This window comes from Anneissia japonica, unplaced genomic scaffold (genome assembly GCF_011630105.1).
Source record: "Anneissia japonica isolate Jap-2015-1 unplaced genomic scaffold, ASM1163010v1 scaffold2652_len1590060_cov184, whole genome shotgun sequence".
Lineage (NCBI taxonomy): Eukaryota > Metazoa > Echinodermata > Crinoidea > Comatulida > Comatulidae > Anneissia > Anneissia japonica.
In genome coordinates, this window is record NW_022699919.1 from 230,545 (window position 1) to 257,552 (window position 27,008).

Genomic DNA, 27,008 nt, shown 5'->3' on the forward strand with positions numbered 1-27,008 from the left:
CTTTGCATTACTGATGTCACATAATACAGTACTTTTTTTCAATTGAAAAATTGATTTTTGAATATTTTCCAGATTTAAAACAGACAGGAAAAACAGATCGCCTGTCACTTGCTGCTGTCCTTCCCCCTCCCGTAGGACCTAGATATCTTTGAATCTTGCAGCTGTTGAACCACGCCATTCCCGTTTTTAATGTGAATCAAAAGCCCTGAAAATTACTTTGTATTTATATTGTCAAACAAACACTTGTGGGTAGGGGGCTGCATGTATATAGGTCTTTCGCTATTTATTCTTCCCTCGAATACTATAAGTTAATTCCATGAAGGTAAACTATGCCAATTAAAACGTTAAAATTGGCTTTTTGCCATATTCATCTCCACCAATGAAGGGTATGTACTCACCACTGTCTGTCTGTCTGTTAGCAAGAATAGGAATGGATCATCATAAAATTTAGTGGAATGGCACATAATAATGTAAGAGAAAGAACAGGGTAAAGGTTACAGAAAAGAAAATAATGGAATTGCCCACCATACATGGCCTGCGTCTTGTTTGGTACTTAGGTATAGGACAGACCATGGACCTTATTAATAGGTCCATGTGTGGAGTATTGTTCAGTATACAGGCACTGGGCAGAGGTATGCACCCTATGCACCCTACAGTACAAATTTGACAGCTCTAGTTTGTGTTTTTGCATCAGGATAGTCAAAAAAGTGGCCTAAAAAGATGAGGAAATAAGAAACAGTTTTTTTTTTAATTGGCCTAAATAAATTTGTCAAAATGTGAATTCTCTCTCTGTCTGTCTGGCAAAATCAAAAACAAAATTTGTGAATTTGAGCTCATGCATAAATAATAAAAAATGTCAGTTCCAATATTTTGTTGGCATCAAACCTGCTGACTATCTTTATTAATGCCTTTAATATGACAGGTTTGTATGCATTTTCAAAAGTGTGTTTGAGATGAGTATCATCTGTATACATTGGAAAGTACATATTAAATGTATGTACAGATCAATATGATCATCGGTTGACACTAGCCATGTGTAACATGAGGGGGCGTGTCTTTGATGTCACATGTTCCTTTACAACCAATCAGAGAATAAAGGAAATGAATGGCTGATTTTTTTTTTTTGACTCATTCAAAATTATATTATTACCTGGAACAACTGCTTTTTATATAAAAACAAAACAATATATCAGAGTTTCTATAGTTTTTATTATCATGAATAAAAAAATTAATAAAATTATCATCAATATTCTAAATTTTAAGTTTAAAGATTCTTAACTTCCAACATTGTTAAAGAGATCTAGCTTGGCATTCATTTCTTAATATAAAAAAGATCATAATTAACAATTAAATATCAATATAAATGCATGTAAATAAATGGGAATATAAAACGAAGCCATTAAATTGAAATTATTATTAGTTTATTTATTGAATAACAATATTTGTAGTTTGGTCTTGGTACAGCAATGGAATATGTTTGAAAAAATCATATGATAAAACTTAACTGATCAATCAGAAAAGGGCAGCAATAAATGCACGTCCCACAAACACTAAAGTTAATATTTGCTTGGCATTTTCTGAGGCGGAAAGTAATAATTTATCTCATTCACAATACGTATTTATAAATATTGTATTTACGAATAAAAAAATAACTTTTAAAAACAACATAAATTTATGGTAATGTTAAAAAAAGGTGTAATTTGTATATCATTATATACTGTATCATAATTTAAGTAATAATTAGTACATTTATATAACAAATATGAAAGGCACTGTATGATGTATGTGAATCATAGTCAGAATAAGTGTGTCATATAAATCAAATGAACATGAACAGAGAATACAAATTAAGATGTTTAAACAGTTTATCTTTCAGTTCTTCTCAGTTTAGTGTAAAATTTTCTAATCAAACTTTGGACCTAAATTTAGATATTTAATGAGATTGATTAATGATGTATTTTTTTTTAAAATAGAAAGTTGCAGAGCGCTTTCCATTAATACACCGGTCATCGGTATCAGTCATACGATGTACAACCTCTTCCGATCCCTGCGGAATATTCCATCTTAATCATGCACGAACATTCAGTGAACCAAAATACATGCAACATGGAACAATCGCATAGTACCAGGTACCCGTACTCCTGGGAAGAAAGGCGCCATGTTTGATAGAGTGCTTTGAACAAGGTGGTCTGAGTAAGAGTCAACGATCAGACACTAGTGAGTTGAGATAAACAGAGCGCCCTGGGTGGAAAGGCGCAATATTTGATAGAGCGCTTTGAACAAGGTCTGAGTGAGTCAACAATCTGAACACTAGTGAGTTGAGAGAAACAGAGCGCCCTGCCCAATGACACTATGGAGTGAGCAGCTCCCAAGTACTGAAGTGTCTGAAGGTCAGGTCGAGAGCTCAAACCCCAATGAACACCCCCTTACTGATCATGAGTAATCAAATAAAATTTCAATGTCATCTATAATTCAATTACATCTGTTGAATGGTATTTATCAACATACTCTATATATTTTTTCAACTTTCATTATATCAATATATAAATACTACAAATTCAAAATTACTATTACAATGTACTGCACATCAAACATCTCACTTAGGACACACAATAAAATAAACATGGAAAAATAATTTCAAAGAATATTTTTAAATTTAATCAAGTATATTTACAGGAAGAGCTCAACATTTTAAATGATTGAAAACAAACTTATGCAAAAGTTTTGTGTCATCATCACAATCTGAAACAGATGCACAAAATTATGAGCCTTTCTTGCAAAAATATATGGAAAACAGACACTAAAAATTGAAATATAGATACTGTATAACCAATGATTAATATTAGTGACCCTGACCTGCTATAAATACCCCAAGGGCAAAGTTCACCTGGTACTCCAAGACACTACATTTTTGTCAAACAAGAGTTAATAGTATGCACTGCATTTCTATACTAATCATCCAAAAATAGAAATGTTCTTCAAGTGGTTTCAGCTCCTTTTATACTAGGCCAAAAAAAAAAAAAAAAAATGTGTTTGCCACATGTTGGAAAAATTTTAAAAATGTGTATGTTGATAGGAAAATTTAATAATTTTTTTTTACAACCAAATGTGAGGTTAAATTTTGCCTCGTGAGGTTGATTACAGCCTCATAAGGCTGATTATTGCCTCATGAGCCCGATTACTGTCTTGTGAGGCTGATTACAAACTTATGAGGTTAAATACACACTAAAATTATACAGACATGAATGAATAATGCTGGGCTCTTAACATGTATAGATGATGATAGCTAAGAATCTACTCATGTAATAAAAATTGTTTTGCATGAATATTTACTTGTGAATTCAATATCGAAGATTCACAACTTAGTAGAAGTAGAATGCATGCAGAATCTAAAGAGAAGTAAAGGTACTTTTCTCACTAGTCTTAAATCTGATCTAGAATGCCTGAATAATCTAATGAAGAATCTAATGGTTTGTAACACAGAGGTGTTATCCTTGATTCAAATGGTACACATGAAAAAAAGTATTTGTTTTGCCGCAGCCTACACAAGGTTTGATTAACTGACACACAAATTGCTCCACAATAGATAACAGTTCTATAATTATAGTGTATGGATGGTACTTGGTAGGTTTCTTCCCAAATATTCAAATTGGTAGCTTGGCTAGAATATAACTAACAATGTATCTAAAGTTGTTAACTACCTCGGTGTAAAATAAAATAATTTATATGAAAAAAACAAAGATTCATGTGCCTACACAAGGTTTGAATAATTGACTTGTAATTTGCTCCACTTGAATATAATAAGGCCAAAGCGTAACTTCTAAATGTAAATCCTATACGTGTGCCACAGATAACAGTTCTATAATTATACTGTATGACTGGTACTTGGTTGGTCTCTTCCCGAATATTCAACTTGGGAGCTTGGCTAGAATCTAAAAATGTATCCCAAGTTGTTATCTACTGTACCTTGGTGTAAATTAAAATAATTTACATGAAAAAACAAGATACATGTGCCTACACAAGGTCTAAATATCTGACATGCAAATTGCTCCACTTGAATATAATAAGGCCAAAGTGTAACTTCTGAATGTAAATTCTATATGTGTGCTGCAGATAACAGTTCTATAATTATACTGTATGAATGGCACTTGATTGGTTTCTTCCCGAACATTCAACTTGGGAGCTTAGCTAGGCCAAAATTGAGTGGTACTCATTCAACTTGGGAGCTTGGCTAGGCCACAAGAGAGTGGGTCTCAAATTTCAACAGCTAAATTAATGGCGTAGGTCTGAAATATTTTGAGTGTGAAATTTGTAGTTGTTCCATTTGGCTTGACCTCTAGAGGTTTTTCGTTTAACATGAAATGGATGGATCTTGCTATCCCGATTGATGGATTTTAAAAAAAACAGGGTGAGTCACATAGTGAGTTTCCTGTCTGTACCCCTATTAGTTTCATCCCAGTAGAGCAATCATAAATGTACTGCTACTGTGTCTACCTCATACCCTGGATGAAGCTCTGCGCTTAATGTCGATGTCACGATTCTGTAAATAAATAGCACAGATTTCAAGAACTGCCATATCCTAGGTGCGACTCGTAGAGTCTTTACATCATAGATTTTAAGAACATGTAAAAGTTGACGGAACTCTGGGACTGATGGTGCATCTACGGAACGGTACTTTTGCTTCCCAGGCCAATCTGAATTGTAATTTACAAAACATATCTTTTTGTATGCTGCAAGTTATTTCTGACATCAAATGCAATACCAGAGACCTACAAGATACCTGGCATTTACATTTTCTGGAGGAAAAATGCATATGTTGAATTATGCATTTTAATACACCATCGTATCTATAAATGAAAAAAAATATATAGGCCAATACAAACATTTATTTAAATAATAAACGAAAAAACAGACAATATATTTAGTTTGCTTTCCACTTTAGTTTTGTCTATCATTTAATCTAATTTTATCTATGCTATTTTAATATAATTTTATGTTGTGAAATATTCTTCTTGGTCTTTTCGGTGCAAATTCAGCACTGTAAAAAACACCTTAGCTTAGAGATCAGACACGAAGGAACCCTTCAGTAAGTGGAAGTAGGTAGTAGTAGTAGGAATGAGATTGTCTGAGCACATGGTGTCCATATACACACAATATAAATCAACAACTTAAGAAGGTGGCACCAGTTTAACCCTTCTATTAGGTTATTATTATCAATATATTTTTTTCTATCTGAAAACAGGCCAGATGTTGCCATCAAATGATGAAATGTGGCCTGGTCACAGAAAGAGAACAAAATTTGAGACCTGGTAAAAAGACAAATGATTAAAAAATAATAATTAATAAAAAATTATTAAAACTGTTCGTGAGAAGAGTTAACAGCAGGTGCTGTGAAGCTGTCAATGTCAGGAGATATGGGAAAAACAGGAGGGGGAAGAGAGTTCCAAAGTCGTCTAGTTAGGTGCATGTAAGACTGTTGATGAAGGCTGGTTTTTGACCTAGGTATCTCAACAGAAATTATTACTATTAATCATTATTATAATTACTATTAACATTATCAATATTATTATTAAAATTAAACCAAGTATCAAGACAACTTGGTAGATATCAAGGTCAGTCTGGAAAATAACCCTGCAACTGCTTCACAGCTGACTTTGCATTAGATCCATCATCTACGAAACGAAAGGTCTACGAAGAGTCTCGTTACTCATCCAACCACCATTTTGATAGGGAAAAGTACATGTGAGAAACTACCCACTTCAGTACCACCTCATGTTGAAGGTGATGGGTATTAAAGATACGAAGAAATTTAAAAAAAAATTATTTTCCCTTCAAAATGAAAAAATCCAGGTTGTGATAGAATGTCTACTGTGTTACCACACAAAATGTGTTGAGATGTTTTTAGTGATTCTCATGGAAGAAGTGCATGGTTCTGATAAGCTGACTCTCGTAGAAACATCCTTTCCAGTGTCCGATGCTGGTCCAGATGTTTAATAAATTGACTGTCAATTACTGGCATATGTTGCTGTAATTTGCAACAGGCTGTAAAGTGTGGGTTACGGGTCTATAGTTAGCTGGGTCATCTTCTGACCTTTGCTTAAATAAGGGTGTAATGTTGTCGGCCCACGATAAATGCTGCTGTTGAAAGTTTCATTAATGAAAGTTATGAAATAAGTTTTAGGTACATAATGTTTGTATTATTGTATGACATTTGGCCATAAAGTAGAATTATCATAGAAACAAATTGCTTTAGTAATTCAATCAAGGTTTATTACAAGGCCTATCAGCACTGACAGTTTGACCCTAGCCACCCTACATGTTAAACTTATTAAACCATGTGGCCTAGCTAGGTTAATACCTAAAACAAAGTTTTAAAATTAGACTGCAGGTACATAATACCTGGTCTCTAGGTATGTATCGAAAGTTCATTCTGGATCAAAATGAGCTGGTATAATAAACTTGCGTATTTGCAAATTGACTGTCGTAAAAATGGTGCAAGGTAGCCTTCATGTTGCGTGCTAAGGCCAATGTAGCCTAATCAATTGGAATATGCATAGAATAATTAACCACATTTACTACACGCATATCAGTATGTACTGAGCAATGCATGTCAAGACCACCTTCGTATTATTTTGATTGTTTTACACCATATTATTTAATGAGAGTGATCCCTTCAGTGATTTGATAAATTTGAAATCCTTGAGGAATAATTATCACTAGGAATAAATAATAATTGGGATAGGTTTTTCTCAAAAAATCAGCAGGATTCAACATGGAGGAGACACAACATTAATACAAACCAGAGCCTTGCAGGTACCAACGTTCCTATGCATGATACATGACTTAACCAACCATGTTTTCTGATTAAGTCATCATAAATGACATAATCAGAAAATATGGTTTCGTTAAATTTTTGTGGTGGTTGAAAACCTCGGGGGGGGGGGGTCTTTATGGCCCAAAATAGTGATTTTAGACCACATTGGTAATGTAATTTGATAGGCAAATTACAGTAATATTTTTAGCAAGTTTCTTTGAAAAAATTTTGAAGGGGCCTAGCCCCATTCAAAAATTTTTTTGTAGGCCTAGGGCCTAGGCCTAGCTAGGTATACAGTATTTTCATTTTACAGTAGCTTGGAACAATATTGGGAGTGGGGGAGCTGGCAGTGGCCTACTAGAATACAATTTATTTGTAAATAGCTTGGGCTGGATCGTCCACAGCAGTTGGGCTCAATCGTCTGTCACTCGAAGTTTTTATCATGATGATCAAGAACGTACAGGATCTAGGCCCTAGGCTAGGCCTAGCCTCGCTGCTGTCACTCTGCTACGTATACTACTGCATAACAAAAAAGCGACCCACGCGGTGCATTGTTTAATTTTACACACATTATATATGTATTAGACGATAACACGATGTCATTGATTAAATGATCTACCACCCTTGCATAGCAGTAACTACTGTACTAAACTAGGCCTAGCCTAGGCCTCATGTTTTTGTGGAAAGCCTAAGCTAGATAGTCTTCACTTGTCTTCAGTTTGCATTCAAAGGACACACTGCTGCATAGCCAACTGTCGGGGATACAGTACATTCATATGACTACTCATACAACAGAAAAAAACGTTCCATGGATGTAGCGAAAAATTGAGATCTAAATGAAAAAACGATGTATTTTAGCAAGTATTAAAACCTTTTTTTTATTTTAGGCATTCTTCAAAATGCCTATGCCTACAGCAGTTGATTTTATTTTGCCGCAAAACCAAAATGGTTTCATCCATGACGACTTGCCAATCGGTTAGCGTGAGCCTGAACACTGCAGAAACTTCACATCGAACTTTACATTGCGAGGTAAAACAAAATGTCGGAAAACTTTTGACACACGCGCACACACACACACATAACAAACAGGAAAAACAGTGAAGAGTGATTACAATAGTTCCTATTGCATTACATGCATAGGAACTAATAATAATAATGTCTGTAATAATGTTGAATTCATTAGACAATAGGGCACTATGTAATAGCCATTAAAAAAATGAATTAATAAATGTATCCCTAAATTGATTATACTTAAGTAAGAATATAAGTAAAAAAAAACCCGAAGTTCTAAGCATAGATTAAACAAACTGAATTTTCTAAAGATTAGGTTGAATTGTTACCACATGAGAAAAATGGTAAAAGATGGAGATGTACGGAAGTATTGTTTATCTTAATTCAAATCCATTATAATATTTATCAATCCAGATTTGGATAATTATTTGTTATAGGAAGGCTAGGAACCCATGCATCAGTTACTCAAATTGTTTAATTGAATAATTGTTGATAAACTTTCAGTACACCATGTGACATATGCTGAATCTCAATTAAATATCATGAAATGTATTTAAAAAGTAAACAATTTTTTGTTTCCACTTGGAATATTAACTTACTCAAAGACATTTCCATTTAGGCAAGTTTAATACTATTAGAAATACAATATCATGGTAAATAGAATTTTTTTATAGTAGTAGTAACAATAGTAGAAGTAACTGAATATTTTAAAAAAATAATAAATGAATCAATAAACCAATTGTTCAATCAATCAAAGTCATCCTCCCTAAAGAACTTCATTATTTTGTGTATCAAAAAAAAATAATATAATAATAATAATAATAATAATATAATATATAATATAATATATTAAATATATTATGCATATTTATTGTACCATCAAGTATTGTTACTTGGATATAAAATCAAGCAATACTATGTAAGCTGTAAATATTCTAATGGGTTTTCAGAAATGCAAAAAAAAATAAAATAAAATAAAATAAAATAAAAAAATAAGAGATAACTGAAATATATTTGGCCCTTAAAGTAAAACACCAGGAGTGATATTGTCAATTGAGCCCATCAATGAAAGCCATGTGTCTTCCAAGGAAGGCTACTACAACTGTAACATTAATAAAAAAAACACTATAATGTATACAACAAAATTAAAGCCTTGAGTATTGATTTTCATAGAAGATATGGCAACAAAAGATATGCTAGTTTAAATATAACTATAGTAAAGTATATAGGTGGTGCCTAATAATAGCATTTTACCATAAACTTATCCTTTTTCTTATTGTAGTTTTGTACAAAAAACACTGAATACATCTTTTAAAGTACCTCCTCTATAGTTTTAACACTTATAAACAGTTAACCAATCAGAATCTCATAATACAAAGTTGCAGAAAATTGATAGATAATCCTAATATTTTAGACTATAAAACAATATATAAAAGTGTACGTGCACTCCCTTATATTATCTTTGGCTTTCATAATTTAATGGTAATTTAGCAAAAAATTCATTCAGGCCTTTGTTAACAAAAGGAATATGGGCTTTAAGTGCACATTGCATGATTGAAAGCTACAATTTTTTATATTGATATTACTATGATTAATATTTTAACTGTATATTGACCAACATTTGCATATAATATTAGAATTAATTAGTTTAAATACATTATTCTTTTATGTTTGTTTACTGAAAATATTCACAAGGGAAATAAATGTAAAGGTTTTGCAGGAAGAGTATACAAACCAATTCATATCAATTGCTGACTAAAATTCTTGTTACTAGTTAACATGAGTTTCACCATCAAATACCAAATACGTACAAGTGTACCCTGACTTATTTTCCAGTTTGCAATAGAACTACATAAACAAATATACCTTATCCACAGACAGCTACATTATAGTCACAAGAATATTGACATTACACAGCCATCATTTCCCAAATGTCATTAAAAAAAAAATACAATTAGATCTATTGATTGAATTTGAATCTTAAATGGTAACATATACAAACAGTCTTGTTTGTATCTTGATCAGCAACAACTGTTCAAAAGTCATTGACTGGTTTGAATTAAAATGTATGAAAAACTTTGCATTTTTTTCCTCTCGAAAGAAGAGAAAAAGCGTTCGTCGTGAAAAAAAATTTGCGAAGTACTGGCATGATCAAGCTGTATAAAAACGAAGGTCTGTTGATGTCAGCTGGAATAATAACAACAATAATATTAATATGTTATATGCTACATAATCGATACATCTGAAATTATCAAAATATGGTTTCTAAGGTTTGAAGTGGTATTTACGAAAACATTAATTTTTCACTCCAAATGAAGAGAAAATATATTGTACTATATGAATGCTATATACTTCTGTCATGAAATATATTTTAAGAACACAGACATGATCATGCTTTTTAAAAGACGAATGCCTGTTGATGTTGGCTGGAATACATCGAAAAAGATGACGAATACATCAAAAAGATCAAAATGTTTTTCTAAGGCACTGTAATTACATTATATGCTAATATAAACAAACAAATGATGGATGATTAGCCTGATGGACCGTAATACAACACAACACAAACAATTAACATTGCTTGACGGCCTTAATCCTGACCTGGTCCAGGAAGTTCTGGCTGTATAGATTATTGTGAGCTTTCCAATAGTAAGTTCGGCAATGCTCTTTGTTGTCTTAACACTTGCTTGTTGTACCATGGTCGGTTTCTTCAGTTGATTGAAAGTGATTAAACTAATGAATTGCATAACGTCAATTTCATGGTAGTAGTGTTAGTGAGATGAAATAAAACAACTTGAAAAAAACGTGAACACAACATCAACAGGAATAACTGAATCACCTTTGAGGTCCATCTGGGGGTAATGTGCAAACCACTGGGGCTGGAGTCTACTTGTTTAAGGGGTCAAGGTCAGCTAGGGAGAAATCATCGTTACTCAAGGTCAAGCCAGTTGCAAATCCCTCCTGAAAAATACAACAAATAAAATTCACTTTACACTTTGGCTTCTTATCCATCCCAAATACAACATATAATTATTTATTCATTCATTTGGCATGAATTGTCCGGGAGTCACAAAAGCAAGAAACCCACGGTAGCTAGAAGGATATGCGACTCCATGAAACAATACAATAACAATGAATTAGCTGAAACAAAAACCAAATCAAAGGAACAATTGAAGTATTTTGAAAAGCTACAAATTTCAATGGAAAAGACTTTTCACAAACAAAACAAAGTTAAACATCGTTGGGCAAGAAATAAAGAATAAATCAACCTAGATACAATGTTAAAACCTTTTCTATATATATCAATGTTCAACATTATTTAAACTTCAGTACCTCTTGTGTTATAGATATTTCTTTTAATAATGAACATTTTAAAAAAATCCCAATCTTTGAATATAAAGAAAAACCTTGAATAAGAACAAATGAGAAAGAGTTTCAAAACCACTTTCATGCATACTTTAAATTAATCCTTAAAGTTAGCATAAGAAAAGATGGCAGGAGAAATGCAAATTATTTTCAGGGATGAATTTCTGTAGACCAAATCATTGAAAATACTAGAAATTAGAATATTTTCCCATTCACCATGGCTTAAAATGTAAACCTTGAATGAGAAAAAATGAGCAAGATTTTTGAAACCACTTTCATGCATATTTATAATGTGTTTAATATTAGTTAGCATAAGAATTGGTGGCAGGTGAGATACACATTATTTTCTGGGATGGATTTCTGCAGGGCAAACTATTGGAAGTACTTAAAATTACATCTTCCATTCACAATAGGTTTAAGATAAACTGATAAAATAAACAGACACAATAAAAGCTGTCTCTTATACACATCTAGATGTGTATAAGAGACGAATTTTTAAAATATTTTCAAAATAATCACAGCAAAAAATAAAATAAACCAACTAAAATGCAGTGAAAGAAGTCATGCACAAGAAAAATTCTTATAAAAAAAATGTTTTTATTATAATTATTAACATTATTTAAAACTCTATTTTACAAATCAATATAAATCATGGCATATAAATAATTCTAGATTTTTGCATGAGTGGATTAACATTATTTTATTCATGTCCAGTGCTAACTATGTAGCTACTACATTATAAGAATCGGACATATGGCACCCATAATTATTTTTTAAGTTGACCACAGTTTCTCACATTTTTCCTTGAAAATTTGGTATAAAGCGTATACAGTATAGGCAATGTACAATATGTGCTACAATATCAAATTATTATCAGTAAATTATTAAATCTAATAATCGTAAGATATTAATATATTTTACATTCAGCAAATCATAGTAGCCTATTATAATATTGAGGGTAAATATAATTTAATATTATTAAATATTGATTTGTTTTTTCTCTCCTTTCTGTTTTTTTAACTTTTTTTTTATTTCATCCTAAGGTTTTAATTCCAATGTTTTAAAAAACAGAGAATTGATAGTTTTTACTAGGCAATTTTAAAATAGCACTCTATGAAATAAGCACATATATTAATATTTCTTTAAATTAAGCATTTATGATTAGTAAATGGGATAAAGCCAACTTCGAAAATTTCAAGTCATTGTGAACCACGCATGACACACCACAAGTAGTACAGGTGACATGAGCACCAAAGGTGACAAATGTTCCACAGTGACACAAGTATCACAGATGAAAAAAAACACTACCGGTGACAAAAGGCGTCACAGGTGACACAAGCCCTACGGGTGACACTTTATTGTTACCTTAGAAGTCAATCAGGAAGATCTATTGGACCCAAAAGGTCAGATTGATTGAGCTGTGAAAGTGTAAAACAATAACAGCAATAATAGCAATCATCAAAATTATGAGGGCAGTAGACAATAAATGTATAACTACACTAAAGTTTCCACTGCTATTTACCATAACTTTTAGAAAGAGAAAGGCAATATATATAAAAACTAAATCTAATTTAAAGAAATAAATAGAATCATATTCCAGTGAGACAGATCAACAAATTATGCGTTTGCGAATTTACAGACAATTTAATAAGAAATTTAGAGCCTATGCAAATAATATAGGAACAATGCTTATGAATCTATTGAATAAGATCTTAATACAATATATTGATTTACAGATGGATTAATGGTCCAAGATTAAGAAAAGATACTTTATTTAGAAAAATAGAGTGAAAATGAGAATGAGAAGGACTTTCATAGGACCTGTGTCAAGCAGAGAAACTATTGGCTCATCATAATGTAAGGTTCTGTCCAGATTATCAAATTGTCTTTGAAATAAAACTAGGATATGCCCATATATAGTCATGATATGCCTATATATGGTAATGGCATGATGTCATCATGACCATATTTAGGGATGTCACATGTTTTTGTCAAATCAAATTTGATAGTCTGGACAGGGTGTTATATTGGAAAATAGCTAGGCCATATCAAGGGCCAGGCTTACCTGCATCTCCCTCATCTGTCTGTCTGCGGGACTATCAAACTCAATGCTAGGCTGCGTCACTTCAAATGGGTTGGTCACTACAGTCTGGCCAAATGGAGCTTGTCCAAACGGATCACCAGCACCACCTACTTTAGGGGAAAAACAATAATTTTTTATTTCATTTTGTTTATTCCACACTATTCAAATTCCATTGGGAATGCATCCTATTTGAAAAATAAAATAAAATAAAAATAAAAAAATAAAAAAATAAAAATAAATAAAATATGTAAATGTAAGCTTTGTCAAAACTATAAAATTTTATATTACAAATTTGTGTGATGTGCCCATATAAAGTCATGATGATGTCATATTACACCCAAATATGGCACAGTTTCTTTTCACATAACATTTGATAGTGAGGACAGCACTTTAGATTATATGTTAATAAAATGATTGATAATTTATTTTGTTGTGTTATCAGTAAGACTTCATCAAACACAATACCCAGAACAATTAACTCACAGCATGGAGGTATAAAGTTAATCTAATTTTATAAATCCATGTTCATACAATCGAATGAAGTCCTACTGACAACATGAAAGAACTTGCATAAGTTAACATCAATTGTATTTGGCTTATTTAAATTGATATTTACTTTATTTTAATATAACCTAATCTCCCATTTGATTAAATATTTTTCTAATTTAATAACATTCATTGTTTAATAAAGCATACAAAGATTTCATTATTATGCACAACATCTAATTAAAAAACAAAGCAATAACAAACTACAGAAGGAAGCACACATTGAAAAGAAATACAAGAACAGAAAATGGAACATCACCTGCAGAAAAATTAATAAAACTAGACTGAGCTTGAGCTTGGCCAGAGCTGGCTGAGCTTGGTTTGCCAGGAGGTGGGACAAGGCCTAGGCCTAAGAAAAGACGATCACAAAATCAAGAAAAGCACATGACATTCATGCAAAATAGAAGCAAAAACAGTTTACAGTAAAAGTGCATTGTTGATTATTAACCATGGATAAATTGGAAATAAAAGTATGGCATCATCAGCTGAAATTTGGCACAGCAATGAAGGAGGGGGTGGAAGAGGGTGCATTTATTGTATCATTTTTTATATTTCCAGTGAGTCTGATAATATCCCCTGGTCTGTTCCAAATACATACAAGCATTACAGGATAAAGGGAAATAAATCGGGAAGGGGGAGTCAGGCGTGATTACAATTGCCAAGTACATGAGGAACTACAGTAAAAGATAAAAGAATCTCTTTTGAATTAGCACCATATTGAAGCTACTAAATTTGTCTTTACTGCTGCGATGCTTATTCTATTTTAGCTATTCTTTGTGAGAATATTCCGCTAACAGTGACTACCACCAAAAATATTGTTACCATCTAACAATAATAGTTTATCAGACTATAGCATGCTGCAACATTACAGAAGATACGTTTGACATAAAATAGAAAATCTGTGCGTAGAAGAAAAAAATACCTGCTTGAGGGCGCCCTTGAGGTCGAGGTCTCCGAGAACTTGAAAGAGGGGGAGGAATTGCTGTAACGAAAGATATCATCATTCATCAATGCATTTATTTATTTATTCAGCCAATTTAATTGATATTTAATTTATTTTAATATAACCTTATCTCCCATTTGATTAAATATATTTATAATTTTAATAACATTCATTGTTTAATAAAGCATACGAGATTTCATTATTATGCACGACATCTAATTAAAAAACAAAGCAATAACAAACTATAGAACAATAGACATGTTACATGACAAACTATACAGAAATATGTAATGTTCCTAAATCTGGTTTATATCAAGACTACTATCACATTTTATTTGACAAAAACATGCCTAAATATAGTCGTGATGACATCACATCATTATCATACTATGCACATTATGACAATATGTGAGGTTTCACCACAAAATGAGTCTCATGGTTGGAAAATCAAAAATTGAGTTAATAGCATATTTGGGTAGATCACATCATAAGCTTTGATTTGGTATGTGAATGGCTTTCCTTGGGTGAGAAGTGATGTGAGCAATTTGAAGTTTAGGTGTATGAGAACCAGATTTTGAGAAAATCAGCCTAAAAAATAAACAAACCGGTACAAATAATAAGACTAGAACAACAGAATGCATGAGAAGCACTTTTATAGTAAGAAAATTCATTTTAAAGGTAAACTATCATAAAATAATTTCCAATTTTGGCAGTTTTTGGTTGCCAGACTTACACACCAGTTCCATTTTTGGGGTTATTCTACACAAAGAAACATCTTTAAGTATAACTGCACTTCCGGCCACTAGTGTGTGCCCAATTATCTCCAAACAATTTTTCTACACCGACGAGCACTTTGTGAACGCACGTGATGCGTTTTTATGGGGGCGTGCATTCATTTGTTCAAATTGATGGCGGCGTATGATTTTTGATCGTTGTTTTAGGTTCACCCACCTTATTCTTGTGTCACATCTTTTAATAGCAGTAAAGTATTCAAAACAATTTGGTGAAAATTTTGATGAATATCTTAATATGACTTCACCAACAACGTGCCTCATTTTGCGGTGGGACCTCACATACATGGGCATACAAAATTTTGTAGCGAGGACAGAGCTTCAGTATGATTTAATGTTTGCAGAACACAAAACTATGTCAAAAACCAAAGCAGTTGTCTCATAATATCCCATTATATTACTTTACAAGAATTATATGAAGTATTATTATTTTAACAGCATACATTGTTTCTAGGCATCTGATTGGTTAAAAAGCGGGTAATAACTTCAACAATTACACTATGACGTAAGCTGAATGATAGTTCATAAATTCCCGGGGAACGAAAGAACTTATAATGTCGCCGTGTAATTTATGACATGCACAGACGGTAAAGTGACGCGACCTCTATGACACTGAGCGATTGGCCCTATGACAGCCTAGGCCTACTTGTTCGGTACTCTTTTCATTACTTACTTAGACGTCGTAGAATCTGTGTATGATGAGGTTCATGGAACAAATACTGACTGCTTTAGATTCGATTCGGGGAACAGTGAAATCTATAGCCCCTCGGTGACGTGGGGACCATAGCCTATCTTCCACACAGGGCTTCTGCCCTTGGGAAGAAAGTAGGCTATGGTCTCCCCATCACTTTGGGGCAATAGATTTCACCATTCCCCTCATACGCAGTAAATATTTGTATACATACAGTATAATTACAATACTGAATATATAACAGACATATTTTACACAAGACGCATGCTACAGTAAAATGTTATAGGACTTCCCGAGGTAGTCCCACCAAATTTACTGTCACATGAGTAAAGTTCAAACTTGCAAGATGTTGGTATAATCAACATGCAGACATTGAGATGTACACGATAACACAGTGAAAGATAGACTATGCTCTCTTGCCATGTGCAGAGATCTATGCTAAATACTTCAGAATGTGCTACATGCCTCTGCAATGTCCATTTTTCTTACATGGACATTCCAAAGGATGTGTGCTTATCTCTCACAGAGATGCGCATTCACAAGTGGGTAATGTAGCAGGCGATGCGTGCTATATTTTCCCTAGCACTGGATGCCAGTAAATTTTCTTCATTGTATGAATTGGGTATAAATAAGTCTATGTGCTGCACAACAGCTAATTACCATGATAAAAAGGTTATTTTAAACATGTAAAAGAAAGATTAAAGCCAAGCTCCGGAGGAAAAACATTTACTGATATATTGTACAAATGATACTGTATAATGTACAATAAAGGGGGTTTGAAGAAATATTCGGAGATGGTTAATGAGACACAGATTTTTGAATATTTAATAACTGAGGGGAAAAGGTGGGGGAAAAAGGTTGGGAAAAAAGTATGAGTATGCTCCCTTTCCTTCTAGATTTTTAACATTAAATAATTTGTACCTAATTAGCTGTTCCAAAGTTCTTCATCAAGTACCCTTTTCATATTTTAGAAAAATCAGTTTCACAATGTATCAAAAAATTTCCTTTCCTCCAGAGTCTGGCTTAAATTATTTAAATGCGAGTCAACCAATAAGTTGATAGGTTTTAAGACAGTAACTGTGAGGAAACAACAAACAGAAAATACTCAACAGGTAGGAGAAGATGGATCATGAACATGAGGACCAGTTCGTGCTTTGACAATTTGAGGTGGAGCTGGTAAAACTATATATGGAGAAGACAATGAAAACATCAATAACAAAATAGCATAAGGTAGAACACACTAAAGGGAACTACAAACAACACCAATAGGGAAACACCAAGTGAGGATGCCAAAAATTATGACGATATTGACAATGATAATTATGATGAATATGACAATGATTATGACAAAACTGTTGAAGATTAGGATGAGGATGATGGTGGTGGGATGATGATAAAGGCAATGGATGTTTATGAGTATGTGATTATGAGTTTAATAGTTATGATGATGATAATGAGGATGCTAAAGATTTAATGAGCATGATGAAATTGTGATGATGGCGACAGTGATGATGATGAAGACGACAATGATGATGATGGATTTGGTGATATTTAATGGGTGATGACAATAATGAACATCAATATAAGGGTGACGATTTAACAAACATATTCTATTGATAAATATACACACTATACATCAACAATGAAAAACAATAATATTCATACGTAATTTGTAAACGGATACATCAATCAAAACAATTTAGAGGTACCTGGAATGCCGTTACTGGAATTGCTAACACTGTGACCATTACGAATACCAGCGTCAGTTTCGAATACATTGGAAGCCTGACCATTTCCCACTGAAGCCCCATTGATGGGCTCTGTTGGATAAGCTGTTGGAGGTGCTGACGGGGCAGATGAGCTGAAGGGGTCCACGTCAAATAAATTACCAGTCTGAGCCTACAAGAATACGAGAAGATTGATCAGCAAACGTTAGGTTTATTTACAAGTCTTACTAAAACAGACATTATCATTTACTATTTGCAAACACTTAAGCTGAGCTTGTCTCTTGACTCAACTAATGGACCTTTCTGAAGTGACCACTTTTTCCTGTACAAGGATTGGCCGATGAGCAATCCAGCTATTATAGTAGAACTCAGTGTAACTGGCCGGCAATCTGAGGCGACATACACACTATTGTGATCCACAGTAACTGAAACAACACCAGTTCCACTCGATTGCTCTCAGTTACCATTGTTCTATTTGCTAAAATTCAAGTAACTGACAAGTGATGGAAATTTGTCATGTGAACGTAGTAACCCAGTAACACTAGTCATGCGTCAAAAATGTATCAATTATGGTAGCATTGCAAAGGCAACTAGTTGTGAATAATTACAGTTGGACGCAACATTTTGGGCAACTAGTTCTAAGTGGTGGTGTAGTAGTAGTCAAAGGAGTACAACGGCAACTACTGTAGTTGGGTTGAGCTAAGTCGAGTTTCAAGACTGAATTAAGCTTAGCTTAGTTTTAACTATGGATATATTTGTGTACCTGGATCTATTTAATTATAGGTTGCTCTTCCTGTAAAGTGAGGTTATAGCCCACTTTACTGAAGAGATACCATGTACAGTTAAAAAATAATATTACAATTTATAAACCTAAATTGAAAAGTAATTCTAAAATAAAAAATTTAGTTCCTGCTCTAACTACTACTGTATATATTTTACTTCTTTGTTTTCTCTATCCAATCCGATTTATTATCAAATATATTTAGCTTTATCCAATCATATCAATTTGATGTCCATGAATATTGCTGTATCTTGTGAACCCACTTCACTCCCCTGAAGCCCCACTGACTGGAGCGAAGGCTTGTGAACTAAAATTCATCGTTAGTCAAAAAAGTTCTACCTACTCATTTTTTCATACTGTATATATGTACTTGATCCTTGGTAATTTAATAAATGTAAAAATTTGCATTGATTAAAAAGTATTCATCCATTTCAGTGGAGTTTACGAACTTTTCAAAATAGATCATCAACTGTATTATGGATTTTTCCACTGACCCTTGTCCCTTGAATATTATTGCTAAGGTAACACAAAACGACAGTGTAAATGTACATTTTGTTAGAAATGTGCATTTGTTGAAACACACTAGTGTTTTTAGGGCATGCGCATATTCCAGGCTCTCTTCCGATTGGTCAGTTGTGAAGTTTGATTGACATTCTGAAAAGGTATATTCTTGAGCCCAATGCCATTCACACCTCTCACATAGTATCTGCGTTTTATGAGAATTATTGATCATATAGAAAAAATGGATAATATTTAAAACATATTTATGATATTACTATCGATAATATAATTAATATCTAAATTTCTCTAAGAGCAAATTCTCAGAGGAAGACTATCTGTGGTTTTCCAAAAAACGAATTCCGAATTATTCATTTTTAAAATGTTTGCCTCTCTACTTATTACTAAGGAATAACAGACACTCACAGGCTCTGAGACTTGTGCGTTTGATTCGTGGTACGAGGGCGGCAAACCAGGTAACCCTTCCAGCTCTGTTATCCTCATCTTCAGCTTAGCATTTTCTACTTCAAGGGACTGGACCTGTAGGAAACCAACATATAATTCTAAATGTAAAAATTATTACATTTTCCAGATAAAAAATGATGAAACAGAGATTGTAGCAGAGTTAGTCTAGATAATAAATAGTAAATTGTAGACAATCGGCACATTACAGCCTAACACATTTTATTGCCGCACAAGCTTTCGACCACACAGTGGTTGGTCATCAGATGAATGTAACAAATTTTATCGGCACACAAGCTTCAACCACACTGTGGTCTTCATCAGGTGAATTTGAATTCACCTGATGTGGTCGAATGCTCGTGGTTCAATAAAATTTGTTAGTCTGTAAAGTGCTGTTTGTCTACAATTTACAGTTTAATGATAAAAAAGTTTTACTAGTAAAATTTTCCATTAAAAATCTGGAAAAAACCCTCAACATTTCTATACAGAGGACACCAAAATGTAGGTATTTTAAAAATCAAGGTATTTAAATTTAAAAATAGATAGATAAACACAAAACATTTGAAGTTTATTTATTGAATATTACACACCTTTCTTTGGAGGCTGGTGATCTGTTTCCTTAAATCTGATTCTTTTGAAGATGTGTCCAGAAATTTCTTGTAAGCAAGATCAAAAGCTTGGCCAACGGTCAATGTGATCTCTTCAGCCTGAAACAAAATCATTAATAGATGTTACAGATTAGATAATTAAAATACATACTAAGATTTTGTAAAAATTTCTTACAAAAGAGGGTGTTTGCTTTTATATTCCTATTTCTCTATGACTGAAAATTATTATGGCTTGCTAAGCCTTATAATAAAATACAAATTGATAATACAGGTATATCATTTGCTGGAACTCAGTATACAGTCACTGGTGTCACCATATGGTACCCTGAGACAGACAGTTCTATTTTTTTTTATGGGGGGAGATCATTTAAACGTATAATGGTGATTAGTTGGTTTATCTCAATAAGTATTCATGAAATCGATTGAGATGCTACTCTCTTTACTACAGCAACACTATTGCTGTCGCATTAATGGCAAAAAATAAATAAAGACGTGTATGAGGGCAGTGGCAGTATCATAATATGGTGCCATGGAACAGACAGTTCTATTTCTTCATGGGGGTGTTCAATTAAAGGAACAAAGGCAATGAGTTGGTTATCTAGTTAAGCATTCTCAAAAAAAAAAAAAATACAATATCCTTTATTGCAGCTCAACATTATTGTGTTTGAGCGAAATAACTTAAATAATAACACTGATAATAATTGACATGGTAATGCTGGGATTACTTACACACTTTTCACTGTCAAGAACAAAGCAAATATGCTTATCACTACCTGGTTCCTTTGCTATGAAAGCACATATTCTCTTGTCGGACTTGTCATCTGCACAGTAAGAGATCCTATGTAATGGATATGTATACAGCTTCTCCTAAAATTATTAAAATATTAACAAACTGTGTTAGGAAGTTACAATTCTTATTTGTTGCAATAATATGAAAGGTATCTTCATTAAAATTCATTGTTTCTAGTATTATCTAGAATCTCTTTTCTTCATATGATATATATTTTTAATCACAAGTTCCACAAGTAGAGATTTTATTTCTAATTGAGATGTGAAATAAATTGTTAGAACTGCAGTCTATTTCGAGAAAATTACAGCATATGAAAAGCACTGAATTTGGAAGGCTAGCTTTTGACAACTGTAATAGAATATATACTAAAACTAAGCTATTATTTCATCTGTAGCCTAATTGTACTAATAGTAATAGTATTGATCATTTTCTTCCAGAAAGAGAGAGTTTGGCCCAATTTTATTTTGTAGTTTCAGTAAGGATAGCAGTCATGAAAATTAATTTGTTTTTGAAACAGACTACGACCATTTAAGTTAAAAAAGGATTTACTTATTAGCTTTTTGTCGAACATATTATTTCAGCATTTCTCCAATATACTTGCAAATTTTTTGTACAAATTTTTTAAATAATTACTTCGAAGATGTTATGAGTAACTAATTGAGAAAATTAAAACTCCAGAAATCCTTCTAAATTAACATGGTTGGAGTGCAGTGCAGCAAAAAGACAATATTTTCTCTAACAAAAAATACTTCTACTTCTTCAGTGTAGTATTGAGATTTTGTTTACAGAACCTCACACAGTTTATTTCATTGTCTAATAAATGGCGATTCATTCACTAAGAATGAAATAAAAACTCTCTGATAAAATTTTGACACAAACATCTATTATCTTTAATTTATATCCAAATTTTTTTTGATAAAATGTTAATACATATTGTAGCATGAAAATGTTTAAACCAAGGCTTACACGAGTGGCTCTATCTTGAAGTGCTACTCCATCGGCTGAGATGGTCAACTCTACTTTGCGGGGTTTCAACCCCTCCGACCTCTTCACATGGCGATTGAACTAAAAACAACAAAAGGAAGTTCAATCATTAGCATTTGTGACTGGCTCTGGCAAAACTCTCTGTTTGTCGCAATTTATAATTTCCCACAAGCACCCAAAACGTGTGAGAATCGGAATCTTGAACATTTTCAGTTTTTTACATTTTATAAGAGACAATATATTGAACATTTCTGCAAAATATCAATCACTTAATTTAAATGAAAAGTATATTAAATTATTTTTAAAATCTTAATAATTAACTATTGATTTGGAATCTTTGGAAGCTATTTTCTCAAAACCTACATGGCTGATATCCAATAAATTAAACTTATTTACAATACTTAACCAATTTTGACCAAATAAACATTGTTTTAATAAAAAATTCATGAGGAATCTGAAAACACTAACAACTCAATTTAAAATTTTTCCTATGAACAAATGGTTTTTCCAGATCTGGTAACATTGAATTTAATCATCCAATGCTTGCTTAAAATTAATCATCTTTTAGAAGGTTTCCATTTTTCATTGGCTGTTATGTTGTGTTTACTGTACCGTATCTGAAATCACGTCTAGACACAATCATTGCTGTACTATTCTCACAACAAATGTATAATTATTGAGTAGAGAGTAGTTCAAGGCAATAAGAATTATGGATGGTATAAATTAAAACATTCTCTAATATAAAAGCCATACAAATGTTTTGCCCGCAGCTGTACTGTATATTAGCAAATCTTTTCATGTACGCACATCAAACATCCACATTCCAATTTAATCGCACCTGCTTTGCATGTTTATCTATGTCGTAGTGTCTCTTATATTTATCTATGTCGTAGTGTCTCTTATAATTTACATTGCTAAACAGGGTTCAAGATATAAATTCCAAAGTTGTGGAGACATCTCACAAAACAATGTTTTCTTGTGATAACATCATCTCTATTAAAAGCAACACCATGTTTTTTTCAGTATCTAGCCCCACACGATGGAATGTTGTTGGGGAATTTATTAAAGAAAACATTGTAAGGAAGATTAGATTAATGTGTAGATGTAGTGCATAAAACAAAGCAGGGATTGTCCATCCATATTTTTTTATGACTTGAATCAAGTATATCTGCCAATGTTTCTTGAGTCCCATAAGCTGCTTATACACTTTGATGTTTGTATTGCTTTTTAATAATTTCTCAATATTCCTTCAATTGTTTATGTCAACTTAGACTGTATTTTTTTCATTGTCATTTTTCTGCTGTTTTTAAATTTTTTTTTCTACCTTTGTACATCCAGCCTTGTAGTATGTATACGTTTTTAGAATATTGAAGATTAAATAAATATACCTCAAATATCAAATATAATAATAATTATATACCATAAAATCATAAAGGTGAAAGGTAAAATAATTTGTCAAATACAAACCTTGAGCTTTTTGACTGACTCCTTAACTAAGTCAGCGCCTTTGGCTCTTTCCACTTCAGTACTTCCTAAGAACTAAGAGAAAAAAAAAACAGATTATCATTGTTTACAGTAACATAGGTAAGAACATAGGTCATCTTCTATCAAAAACCATGGAAACAAATGACACTGGCACTTACTATAAATCTAGCTAATCCATCTGTACTCAACCTAGCCCTGTGTTCCACTGCCCTATGGCAATTGTTTAGATATACCACATTCCAAAAAAATTCTCTTTATGTGTAATTAAACTTGTTCAAGGAATCACCAACATTTGAGGAGATGCAGCATCTACATGTTTGTGAAGAGAGGTTTATAAAGGTACAGTAAATGTAAAGGTAGGAGAATAACCCATAAATTGCAGTCATCATTACGCTGAATTGCATATTCGCTTGATCAATGACTGCCACCCACTGTAGAGAGGCACTTATAGCAGCTGCATGTTCACATCATTCCATAACGACCGGGGCTGAAATGAACCATAGCATCAGGGTAACCTCCTACTCTTCCCAAAAGATGCAATGGATATTTAAAGTGAACACAAGCTAAATGTGTACACTGGACCTCCCAACTTAAGTCCTTATCTGAGAAGACTTGGTTCTACCAACCAAACCCTGTGAGAGAAGCAGCTCAAACCAGCACCAACGTTAAGGCTGTAGTTAGCAGCGGCCCTGCGTTACCACTCTGCCACTTGGACTTGAGTCACTTCATGTTTGGTTTGAGTCTAGTAGACTGTCATTCATTGGATAACAGATATGAAGTGGTCTTAAATTAGCAAAAAATAGGATGCTAATGATGCAAAGATGGACAAGGCTACTTCAAAGAGATTTGATTTAATAATACAGTAGTAATAACATTCTAAATTTGCAGGAGATGGTTACTTTCTAGGAGATATGCTTGCTCCCAGAAGTGCAGGGGAACTTGTCAAATTCCGGGAGAATCCTGCATCTCAAAGGACCCAGCCAGCCCTGCAAGGGGTTCACATCAAAGGCTTCAGCTATCTGTTTCTATCTTTCTAAAGGCAAGGCACTTATCCATTATAGTAATTACCATCCAGGGGTCAAATCCAGGTACCTGGTACATAATGTCCCATGTGGTTGATCCATTGAGTAAAGAAGCAGAGGAAGCCTTCCCATTTTTTTTTAATTCAAATTAATATTTTATTTGACACACCAATGCTTTACAATTATACTGTATTTCGTAAAAATCAATTCAATTTTTCCTAGTTTCCTTTCCTACGACCTCATAAATAATCGCAAAATACATTTGAGATTTGAAGTTCAAACAGCTCCTTTTGTTTCGAAAAACACAATGTTCACAACTGTATGTTGTCACCTTAAAGGTCAAACTCATTGTAGGTGTGAGGGTTCAACTTGACTGTATTGCACCATGGTTTCACCAACCTCAAAGGAGGGAAAATTGCCAGCTGCTCAGCAGATTGGATTGTCTAAAGCTGTGGGACTTAAACAGTAATACAAATTCATTACCATCTTGAGAAATGCTTCTGCCTGCTGTGAAAAACTCCCCTCACTTAAATCCTTCCTCCACATAAAACCAGAATGTGCACAGTAAACTTTGGCACACATTTGACAGAAAAACAAACTGTTAAAGTATTGAAGGTTCACTGTCCCATGCCAAATACCCAAAAAAAAAAAATCATAAAAGTAATTTAATTTTGAAATTAAAATGCTTATTTTGAAGTAACACACAACTTATCAACTTGAACATAGAAATCATGGTATTTAAAATGTTTACCTATAATTTCATAATAAAAAATGAAAACACTTCTAGATACTGGCAGTGCTTTAATATATAATTTCATTATCATTATCCAGTATACAAATCAGAGTACACATTTCTAAAATTAAATAATTTCTATACTCAAGTTAATTATTTATATGGGAAAGATGAGCAAGTTAATTTTCAAAATTATTTTTTATAATTTTTTTTTATCATTAAGAGGACAAATACATCATCAGTTTAATTCATTTTATTCAGTCTATCTATCATATAAATCAATAATTAATTAATTAATTAATAATAATTAATTAGATGGTGAAAATTAATGTTGATAGCATATATGAGTAGCAGAGTAGTGTAGCATTTTGATGTTAATATATAATTTAATCAAAACCTGTAACAAATAAACCATATTTTAACAAATCTTTACATAAACAACTCATAAGCAAATAAATTAGAATTTGTTATTTTATTTTAAAGAAAGTGTGGTTATGCCCCTTTTCCCCAGTTTTTAAATTTCGCCCATCACATTTTTTTATTCTTACAAAAATCAGTTCATACAACATATCTAAAAATATTTTTCCTCAGGAGCCTGTCTTTAAACAGGAAGTAGAAAACACCGCCGAAAACCTCAATGTTTTTAATGTTGGAGGAAATGCCATAGACTAATGAACCTTTTCAACATGGAATATATGTATATAGTAAATGATACAATGGATGTATACAGCCAGCATAATTGGAGGGCTCAAGAGAATAGGGACATCAAGCAAGCACAGGTTTTGAATGCATTCAATAAACCCAGATTGTACTGATAGTAATGGAACAAGGGAGTATCAGGAAGGCAGAAAAGAAGAAAAGTAATTAGCTAATGCAGAAATACGGTCAGCTAAACTGGTGGTAGCGACTGTATGTGCACTGAACCGTGCATATCTGTCTGTCCCTGGTTCAATTCTCATCGCTGTCCTCATTGTGTTTCAGCTAGACTGCTGAGATACAAGTTTCAATAGCACATCATCTTTCAAATGAGATTTTTAAGCCCTTGGTCCTGTGTGCAATATGGCCCACCTATATATTATGTTAAAGAAAAAGAGTAGAGGATTGTGACAGGAAGAATGAGTGGGTGACATCTGTCATGGAACATTCAGCTATGTTATGTTACAAAGAACATTGTCAAAAGAGTGGAGATTGTTTTGAAAAGTATAGTAAACACTGTACTAATGAATATTATTTATACAGTGATAAATATTGTTTCAATATAAAACTAAACTAATGATTTGATAGGGAATGGTCTTAGGTGATCACAAATAATGGTCTTACTTAAAAAAATATATACCTTGTTTTAATAAAAATGAATATGAAGGCCTACTCTATTACTTTAAATAATATAATAATATATAATAATACATTAATATTGTATACTGCATTATTTCAACTGTTATAACAATGTGCAAATAGTTTCTGTTACCTATAAAAAATATACATGATTATTAAGATACATTATCTTATGTGAGGGAAGATTTGAATTAAAATTACATTGTCTAATAAAAGAACAGCAGACTTTTTTTCTCCTGGGAAACTATACAAATTACATTATCATATTTTTCAGTATTATTCATTCAGTGATTGCAAAATGATCAGTGAAAAAAGATACAATCTAGCATTAAGTACTC

General features: G+C 32.7%; 1 protein-coding gene across 12 annotated transcripts in view; it reads right to left on the bottom strand.

Moving 5' to 3' along the window:
* Positions 1-1,203: 1,203 nt before the first annotated feature.
* The window catches only part of LOC117103179 (PTB domain-containing engulfment adapter protein 1-like), a 39,627-nt gene continuing 13,822 nt past the window's right edge, over positions 1,204-27,008 (bottom strand). For 2 of the 12 annotated variants that reach the window (XM_033243694.1, XM_033243695.1), the window contains exons 4-14: positions 23,563-23,634; positions 22,078-22,176; positions 21,051-21,188; positions 20,304-20,420; positions 19,678-19,791; positions 17,955-18,144; positions 17,356-17,427; positions 14,743-14,802; positions 14,080-14,169; positions 13,257-13,384; positions 7,973-10,786 (exon numbers count right to left, since the gene is read on the bottom strand). In XM_033243694.1, the coding sequence (XP_033099585.1) occupies positions 10,712-10,786; positions 13,257-13,384; positions 14,080-14,169; positions 14,743-14,802; positions 17,356-17,427; positions 17,955-18,144; positions 19,678-19,791; positions 20,304-20,420; positions 21,051-21,188; positions 22,078-22,176; positions 23,563-23,634 (1,155 nt within the window). In that variant the 3' untranslated portion in view covers positions 7,973-10,711. Of the gene's footprint in view, positions 4,848-7,972; positions 10,787-12,556; positions 12,610-13,256; positions 13,385-14,079; positions 14,170-14,742; positions 14,803-17,355; positions 17,428-17,954; positions 18,145-19,677; positions 19,792-20,303; positions 20,421-21,050; positions 21,189-22,077; positions 22,177-23,562; positions 23,635-27,008 lie in introns of those variants that run through there. The other 10 variants (XM_033243684.1, XM_033243686.1, XM_033243687.1 and 7 more) reach the window with 10 other exon arrangements.